Below are 10,000 nucleotides of genomic sequence, written 5' to 3'. Positions count from 1 at the left end.
TTAACTGGCTTCCTCATTTGTGCTGACAATAGTCCCATATGAGGTGTGACTCAACACGTGTGTGTCGCATGTGTGTGATGTGGTGTTTGTGTGTGTTGTGTTGGGTGTGAAACATGTGATTGTGTTTCTCATTGCTGAGCTGCAGGACCAGTAGGATTAGTGTGTGTGTGCTTTCTCATCCTCTTGTTAACGGGCCTTTCCCTTTAATGAGGAAGCCAACCCAACTGGGCAAATGTTGGGCTAGACCATTCCTGCAGGACTATAGGATGGGGGGGGGGTTGGGAAGACTTAACTGCTGAATCTATGCAGTTTAAAAACGAATGTGATTGGCATCACTTATCATAAGTAGTACAACATTTAAATAAAAACACAGCAGTCTTAACAAACATACAAGTCAGAATGAACCTTCGCTGACCCCCTAAGAGGCAAGCTTGATTGAGTCCAAATGTGACACCAAAGGCGTCCCCAGAACAATGTCAGGACGGCAGTAATTCAGTGTTAAACTCTTGAGCATGAAACAAAGGCTGACTGACAAGCCATAGCGTGATCCTGAACAGGGCAGGGCGAAGGGCAGCCTCACATTACCTTGGCAACGGGGTCCCAGGGGCAGCTCTGGGCGTGGCCGTAACAGATGCACATCCCGCCCACAGAGATGTCCTTGATGGAGTAGTAGTACTGCAGGAGACACAACAGACGGTCAAAGTTAGAATACACACGCTGTCTTCCAACCGTGTTAGAACATTGAATCAGTTTTCGAATGAAGTTGAACACAGGGCTTCTGGAAAATGAGCAATTGAGCCGTCAACTCCTACAGTATACCGTCCACTTCAGACGTTCAGATGCTAGAATGGCTAGTATGACAAAAGAAGATGGTAGAAACTGTTACTGATGCTTATTAATGGTAATAATGGGTTCATAAGACGAACTTGAAATAAAGTGTTACATTATTCTTCATTACAATGTTATTGCCAAGGAGCAAGTCTGTCACTTTATTTTGTTCTTGTTGTTTGTTGTCTGAGCTGCTGTAACACCTGAATTTCCCCTCAGGGATCCATAAAGTATCATAAAGTATTAAAAAATCCATCTATCTGTGAATTGGTGCCCTATTAGAGGATCTCTTCATCACTCTGTCTCTGGTGAGTGGTAGCAGCAGTGTGGAAGGTGGTAGAAGAGTAGAACAGGCAGGAAGTAGCATCATCTGTACCCGGCGATAGACGATAGGGTCCAGCTCCCTGGGGTCGGAGGAGCTGATGAGGTCAGCGTAGAGGGTGCGTATCCTCTGCAGACGCAGGCGGATGTAGCGCGCCGAGGTGAACTCCAGCAGCTCCGGCGTGACGTTGTCAGCGCTGGGGCGTCCGTTGATCAACGACGTGTGGATCTGTGTGTGTGTGTGTGTGAGAGAGAGAGAGAGAGAGAGAGAGAGAGAGAGAGAGAGAGAGAGAGAGAGAGAGAGAGAGAGAGAGAGGGAGAGAGAGAGAGAGAGAGAGAGAGAGAGAGAGAGAGTGAGAGAGAGGGACGGGAGTGGAGAGACGGGAGAGCAGACTAGTCACAACACTGTTTACCTTGAAGTTCACCGAGGTTCAGGCAAGACACTTTAAGGAGGAGGGCAGCTGGCCGCCAGGGACACACAGCCGATCTCACGTGATGCAACCTGCAGGTTTCCCTCTGTGTTTTACCTACCTACCCCAGTTGTTTATGGGCTCCCCGCTATGTATATTATCTGTATATAATGTTGTTTAACTTAGGGTAGTGGAGGCCCAGTGGATAGTGAGTTGGACTTGCGATCAGAAGGTCATCAGTTCAAATCCCACCTGGGAGCACCACCACTAGTGTGCCCTTGAGTAAGGCACTTAGCCCTATGTTACTCCAGGGACACTGTCCCTGTAATACCTAATTGTAAGTCACTTTGGATAAAAGCGTCTGCTAAATGGTAAAGAAATTACTTCAAGCGGGGAGTTTACACCAAACCTAATGTATTACCATTTTCATTTCATTTTTAAAACGATGTACAATGTGTCCTGACTGAACACTGTATAAACACACGTTTCTGTTGTTGGGAACTGATTATAGTAGATTCACTGAAATGACTATGGCTATCCTTATCTACCGAACTACCCATGACGGGGGGGGGATTTGGGAGCCGGCGGGGGTGGTCCCTACCTCTCCGTTGACCAGGGGTACGATGCGGGAGTAGTAGGAGGTACAGATGACCTCGTCGTCGCGCTTGTATGTGGGCGTGCCGAGCCGGGGGGGGGACGTTGTAGAGCCTCAGACAGTCCGAGTCACTGACCACGTAGTACTGCCACGGGTGGTAGGACACGCCGTCCAGGGAACGTTCCAGAATCCAGTTACCGGGACGGGGAGAGTTGGCTGCCTTGATGATGATGTAGGCCACCTGGAAGATCTGTACACACACACACACACACACACACACACACACACACACAAATGTTATTATTGATGAGAATACTGGAATAAGCATTCTCACTGGGAGTACTCCTACACACCCCGGTTCATTCATCAGAGCACAAGGTCACAGCTCTGATTGGACGGTGTGGTTTATCTGAGGCATGTGTGCTGTGTGGTATACAGGTTGGGGAACACTGTAGACATAATGGTTAAGGTGAAGAACACCCTGATTCACAACAGCAATCATTTTCTCTCTCTCTCTTTCTCTCTCCCTCTCTCTCCCTTTCTCTCTCTCTCTCTCTCTCCCTTTCTCTCTCTCTCTCTCTCTCCCTTTCTCTCTCTCTCTCTCTCTCTCTCTTTCTCTCTCTCTCTGTCTCCCTTTCTCTCTCTCTCTCCCTTTCTCTCTCCCTTTCTCTCTTTCTCTCTCTCCCTTTCTCTCCCTTTCTCTCCCTTTCTCTCTCTCTCTCTCTCTCCTTTTCTCCCCTCTCTCCCATCCGTCAGGGGGTATAGATAGGCCAGCTATGATCCTCTTAAGACAGATTCTCCAAACAAGCCCCTCTTTCATCGCTCTCACCCACATCCCCTCCTACCCCCTAACCACAACTAGAGGCCTAGAGTTTACCCCCCGATACCCCCCCCCAACCACAACTAGAGGCCTAGACCGATACCCCCCAACCACAACTACAGGCCTAGACCGATACCCCCCAACCACAACTACAGGCCTAGACTGATACCCCCCAACCACAACTACAGGTCTAGAGTCCATCCCCCATTCACTTAATTAAGGCCGATTCGCACGGGACTAAGTATTATCTGGGGACCTCTAGTAATTTGTACTAATTGCAGAGGTCGCCTGTGATCTTAATCTGTCATGTCTGTAATTTGTCAAATAAAAAAATCCACCGTAAATGACCTACCATATTTCACCAAACACAGTGGTTTTTCTGCTGTGGTTTTTCTGCTGCGGTCGAAATTATGAATGAAAGTTTTGACCGGGATTTAGGTGCAAATTCAAGAGGCTCATTTTGCACAATATACCACAGAGGATTAGTCAGAACCCCCCACCACCACCACCAACACGGCACCACCACCAACCCCCCCTTTCCTCATGGGAGTTCCAGACACTTCTACTGAACTCAGGAATGCACAAATGGAACTCGTTTGGGGGTAAAACATCCCCGTAATTGTTTTCATGGGAAAACACACTTCAAGTGTGTGCGTGTGTGTGTGCGTGCGTGCGTGTGTGTGTGTTGCCTTCCTTTCAACGCCATGTCGGCATATAGATTACATGTTATATCCCACCCTCTCTTTTAAGTTCTCTCACGGTTTCCTCTCGTGCAAAATCTGCTGCTTACACACGTATGGGTTGAGGGCAAAACCAGCAGTCTCCTGTCCTTCCTTTACCCCCACATAAATATCTGTCCCCCATGACTACCAGAGGGAAACAGCTCTGAACCAGTCACTTTTATCCTCCTTGTTGGAGTCAAATGTCAGGAGCATTTGGGACAGAATACCCTCAACATACACTTATCTCCACATTTGATCCCCCCCCCCCACACACACACACACACACCTGCACCACAGAGAGAGAGTTATCAGGGCTGACGTGTGAAGACAGGGACGGCAGAGAGAGGTGAGAGGAGAAACCAGGAAACGTCTGAATTACAGGCTGATGTTTCATTCCCACTTCCCACGGGGGTGATGACTTTGATACGCAATTATAATGATATGTTCCCTTCGTTGCTAGGGAATAAACATCGGGTGATTGTGTGTCAGGAGTTGGTACAGGTGCAGAGGGTGCTGGGAATACATCTGATGCTGAGGCGTCTTTAGTTCGACTGGGAAACATTTCAAACGGAATAAAAACTAGAAAGAAAGTGATCGTGTCATGTCCAGAAGAATTGTCTTGTGACTTTCTGTCTGAATTAGTTCACACCCCCGTCTCTCAATCTCCCTTGGCGATGAGCTAAATTGGCGTCGTGGCCTTGGTACAGAGGGGAGATAGCTACATTATGTCTGTAACGTCCTTATACTGACGCAGTCACGTAGGACGACTCATTCTATCAGGACATAAATACTATCCAATTGAATCAGTAGCGCACATACTGTACCCTACGCGCTTATCTCTCTCGCTTCTAGACTCTACATTCTGCTGGTCTCTCTTCATTTTGTATTTTTGATCTATTTTATTTGAGCCTAACCTAAATCTATCGATCTCTCTATTGATATCTATTCTGCCGGCATTAAAAAGAGTGATTTTGAAAAAAAGAGTGACATTGATGTAGAATCATAATAACGATGCTTCTCTTTCCAACATGGTTTTGTATCTTAAAGACATGACTGAGATGCCGATGCATTGATTTGGAGGTGGAAAGGAGACATCTGTTTTGTGTTTTGTTAAAAAAAACATTAGTGAGGAGGACCCTGGCAGACTGAGCAAGCACAGGCCGAGACAGAGCTAGCATTGAGCAGGGCACAGCGTGGCTCCACACTGACAGGAAAACCAGTCCAGAGGGTCAGGAATCAGATGGGCTGATCTGGCCCCCGGATGCCATTCCTGCAACAACCGCCCGCTCCCCCACCCCCCACGCCCCACCCCCCACCCCCCACCCCCCCAGTGTCAGGGCCCAAAAGTCTTTATCTAATTAGCAGGCCTCCTCCAAACAAACACACTGACACCATTTGGGGTATGTCATCCTCTTGGCCCCCCAGGCTGCTGACTCAGAGGTGGGGTAGGAGGGGGAGGCGGAGGGGGAGGGGGTACCCCTGGAGCACCAGTCGGATCAGGGAGGAGGGGCGCGAGAGTGGGGCAAACACAAGGGCTCTGCTGTCCAAACAGACCCTGCCTCCCTGCCTCCCCCAGTCCCTGCCTCCCCAGCTGTGTTGGTCCACGCTCCCCTTCACACACTGTTCATCACCTCCACCACCACTATCAAGTTTTTGTGTACTTTCAGAACTGAATGTACGGTAAGCTGTTGCAGTGGTGTAAAAATCAACCTTGGGTTGGTTTCACTGGCACATACACCCTATCCTGTCCAGTTTGTGGACTTATTTCTTCCCTTCTCTTCCCCATCTCTCTCTCTCTCTCTCCCCCCCCCCTCTCTCCCCAACCCCCCCCCCCCTCTCTCTCTCTCTCCTGTCCTGTCCTGTGATGTCCTGCCCCCAGCGCCCCTCCCCCATCCCATCACCACACAAAGGACTAACTCATCCCTCTCTCTAAACTCTCCAGACTACAATCGCCTGTGGTCTAACCTAACCCAGGGCTTTTATGTGGTTCGACAAGACCACAACCACAACTATCAAGCACTATTGTCTGGATTCCAATGTTACAGCAACCCAACCACAGCATACCTAGCATTCAGTGTCAGGGGCACAAGAGATGGAGAAGACAAACAAAACAAAGAGCATGCCCCCAAATGATCAAAAGCGGCTAAAAGAAACATTCATAAACTCACATATTCAAAACCGGTTTTCTTCTTCGGATCAAACACAGACAGAACTGCATTGTACAGAGTGATTCAGGGGCTGGGGGGGTCAGACCTTGACACTGGGTGGTGGTGGTGGCGGTGGTGGTGGTGATTACCAGAGAGAACAAAGAGCAAAGCTGTGCGCTCAGCGACTGTATCTTGTATCTTTAGGGGCCGGGTCGTGGTCAGTGAAGAGACCTGGCTCTGCTCTGCCCGGCCAGGATCCCCGCTGACCGGGCCCTGGGCTCTCTGTTGGATCATGGGTAATCCCCTTGTGTCTGGCTATGGACTTGTTCCCACTGGCAGCCCCCCCAACCCCCCCCCCCCCCACACACCCCTCCCCTCCTCTCATCACCCCCCCCAGCCTGTCATCTCCCTCAGGCTAAACCCCCGTGAAGGCTGCCCATCACTGAGCGCACTTCCGCCCTCACAAACTACTCTGAGGTGATCCCGTCAATGAAGCACCTCTACTTGGAGCTACCGACTTGACAATTAACTGTGCGTTTTGTTTTTATCCCTCTACCACGGCCGCACGGCAAACAAACACTTATCGTTAAACGCACCAACTGCCAACCAGCATTCCAGAACGCTCACCACCTATAGTGCCTGACAGTTAAAACGGAATTGGCAGCTAATTGCCGTGGTGACACACAGCCAAACGATTCCCTGCCTGTCTCCCAGTCAGTGGTCTGTCTAGCTCACATCAGCTACAGTCTGCCTGCCACAGGTTACGAGGCAGACATGCTGTTATACAAGGCTCTAACCGTAGGTTAAAACATCAACCGCTTTAGTTACTGAGTAGTTTTGTTGTCCTGAAAACACACTACCATGCTGCACCGTCCCCAACGGGGCTGGGGGCTGGAATGTGTGGGAGTCTGGATTAGGCCACGTTTCAACCACCCTGAGTCTGGACACAGCGCTCGCCCCGCGGGAACACTAAGCTCCTTTGAGGGGTGGTGACACACACAAACACACACGCGCGCACACACACACACGCACACACACACACACACACACACACACACACACACACACACACACACTGACAGACAGACAGACACACGCACACGCACACACAGACACACACGCACACACACACACACACACACACACTGACACACTGACACACACACACACACACACACACACACACTAACAGACAGACACACAGACAGACAGACAGGCAGACAGACACACACACACACACACACACACACACACACACACATTGACAGACAGATACACACACACACACACACACACACACACACAGGAACGGCCAATAGGATTAGAATGGACCAGTGACTAAGGAGACCCAGTGACCAAGCTTCCATGTTGGCATCAGGGACTCTTCCACTCTGAAGCGTTCTACAGACTCAAGCCATAAAGAGCTGGAGGAGGACTGTAATGTCAACTCTCTGATCACATGACCACCTCTTCCCTGTTCCATCCATCTAGCCCAGGGAGGCTGGAACATTTACATTGTTGGCATTTTACCAGAGGAGGGACAGTAAAGATGAAGCCTGAAGAGATCAATCACTCTACAGCGGAGAAGAAGCTCATATGGGAGAATCATCATCACAGTCTGTAACTTTAGAATCTGACAAAACCTGCCACGTTTTTATATATAGGGCTGAGCCCCGGGGGTGGGGATGTGTGTGTGTGTGTGTGTGTGTGGGTGTGTGTGTGTGTGTGGGGGGGGGGGTTCTGGGGGTGGCAGGAAAGATTTACTGGAGCGGGATGGTGTGGCGTGACGCTAACGATCGGAGAGGCATGACTCCCAACTCTGCAGTTGACGAGCAGGAAGTCTTGAATGTAGGTGTGTGTGTTGTAAATCAGCTAGGAAGCAACAGCAGATATGTTCCTGTCTGCAAGGTAGACTTATAGCCAAGCACAGCTGCTCGGATTCACGAGAGGGGTTAACACCAGGACGAGAAGAGAGACAGGGAGGGAGAGACAGAGGGAGAGAGAGAGGGAGGGAGAGAGAGAGAGGGTGGCGTGTGTGAACTTCCTACTGCAAGGAGTCAGGTTTTATCAATGCAGGGTTCACAACATACCTTGAGAGGCCAGTCAACACAGATCAGGTTCTAGGTGTGAGTGAGGTGTGTGTGTGTGTGTGTGTGTGTGTGTGTGTGTGTGCGTGTGTGTGTGTGTGTGTGTGAGAGAGAGAGATGGAGACAGAGACAGAGACAGAGACAGAGACAGAGACAGAGACAGAGACAGAGGCAGAGACAGAGACAGAGACAGAGACAGAGACAGAGGCAGAGACAGAGACAGAGACAGAGACAGAGACAGAGACAGAGACAGAGACAGAGACAGAGACAGAGGTGGCCTAGTGGATAGTGAGTTGGACTGGTGATCAGAAGGTCATGAGTTCAAGTTACTTAAGCTACTCCAGAGAGACTGTCCCTGTAATATCTAATTGTAAGTCACTTTACGGATAAAAGCGTATGGTAAAAATGTAAAGAAACAGAGATATAGACAGACAAATATTATAAACTGTTCCATCACTTACCTGTCGTAAGTCCAGAGTGACGGTAACCCATTGAAACTTGGTGGTATTTTGTAGGCTGGGACTCTGCCACCATTTGTTGGTGCCATCAATTGCATTGGTTATCGGATGTCGCTCTGCATGAAGAAAAGAAAGTAGCAAAATCACGAATATGTACAATTTTTATGGTCTCCTTTTCATATTGAAATGATCCAAGGACATTTCTTAGGCTACAATGCAATTTTAGCCTCAAATACATGGATAAAACCAACATCACATTTAGTGGAAGTTCAGTAAGGCTTGAATAGATAGATAGGTCTCTCAATGTATGTACAGTCATCACGTTTTAGACAGATGAGTCAGAGGTAGTGTAAACCAAACTGTCTGGAAAAGAAGCCAGCAGGGATTCCTATAGCTCACACAACTCACAAACACACACACACACGCACACACACACACACACACACACACACACACACACAGACACGCACACACAATCACCCACCAACCCACCCCCTCCCAACCCACAAACACCCACACACACGCAGACATGCACGCGCACGCACACACACACACACACACACAATCACCCACCAACTCCCCCACACACACACACACACAAACAGGTCTCCAAGTGATGATCGGTGGTGTACCTTTAGGGTTGGTGCTGTGGGCATTGCAGGTCTTACACTGGTGGTTGTACTGGTGTTCCCCGGGGACGTGCTCCACCAGCTTACAGTACATCTCAGGAGGCTCTCCGCAGGTGGCGTTGGCCGAGATGGCAGCATTGCTGGCCAGGTTGAGGATGGCAGGGAAGAGGCCTGGGGGGGAGAGAGTAGGGAGAGAGAGGGGGGGTAAGTAAGACCAAGGTATATATAGATCTACACAGACAATTTTACATTTACCTTTACATTTTTGTTGGCATTTAGCAGACGCCTTTATCCCCGATAACCGCGACTTACAAGCGAAGTGATTCATCTATCCAACAGTCATAGTAAGAGAAGGTCATATATGCTAGTGGCAGTAGTCAGTCATTCATACGACAAGACTGCTCTGGACGCACAATCAAGTACACTCATTCATTCCACCCCCAACACCCCCCCCCCCCCCCCCCCGGCCCACCACCACCCCCACCCTCCCACACCCCCACCCTCAACACCACACCGCCCACTCGTTTGCAAGCCCTGTTGATGGGTATAATGAGCAGGTACCAGCAGGCAGCAGACAGGCGGTGGTCTATTGAGGGGCTGTGTTGTGGGCTGCTGTGTGAGCTAGCTCCCCTCAGGCTCTCCTGACTCCCACTGCATCTCCACCTCTGTCTGGTCACAAAAGACTGTGGTGATCATTGTCAGGTAGATCTACCGAACGCCTTCAGAGCATTCCTGAGGACTTAAGGACTTAAACCCTGGAGCTAAGGATGGTGGGGGACGTAGTCGTTATTGTAATGATACAGTACACAAGAGAGGGACATCTGGGAAGCCGGGGGGGTGGGCAGCAGCAGGTCTGTCCAACCCACTGCCCACTCACAGTCCAACTCATCGACCATCGAGGCTTGCAATTAACATGAAACAGTGATTGCCGGTGATTGTTTGATGAGGATTCAATAAAGCAAACTAATAACTTTAAGGTTTCA

The 10,000-nt window shown here is 49.6% G+C and overlaps 1 protein-coding gene across 1 annotated transcript in view; it reads right to left on the bottom strand.

Moving 5' to 3' along the window:
- lama1 (laminin, alpha 1) overlaps window positions 1–9,183 on the bottom strand; it is a gene marked incomplete at its 3' end in the record, with an annotated part of 59,560 nt that extends 50,377 nt beyond the window's left edge. Inside the window, 6 exon segments of the mRNA XM_080544108.1 lie at window positions 586–675; window positions 1,205–1,378; window positions 2,161–2,253; window positions 2,255–2,404; window positions 8,392–8,504; window positions 9,021–9,183. Coding sequence (XP_080400234.1) covers window positions 586–675; window positions 1,205–1,378; window positions 2,161–2,253; window positions 2,255–2,404; window positions 8,392–8,504; window positions 9,021–9,111 — 711 coding nt within the window. The 5' untranslated portion in view covers window positions 9,112–9,183.
- Between the last annotated feature and the right edge of the window lie 817 nt (window positions 9,184–10,000).

This window comes from Nansenia antarctica, assembly GCF_963989245.1.
Source record: "Nansenia antarctica genome assembly, chromosome: 13".
Classification (NCBI taxonomy): Eukaryota; Metazoa; Chordata; class Actinopteri; order Argentiniformes; family Microstomatidae; genus Nansenia; species Nansenia antarctica.
This window is presented reverse-complemented; position numbering and strand designations above follow the sequence as displayed.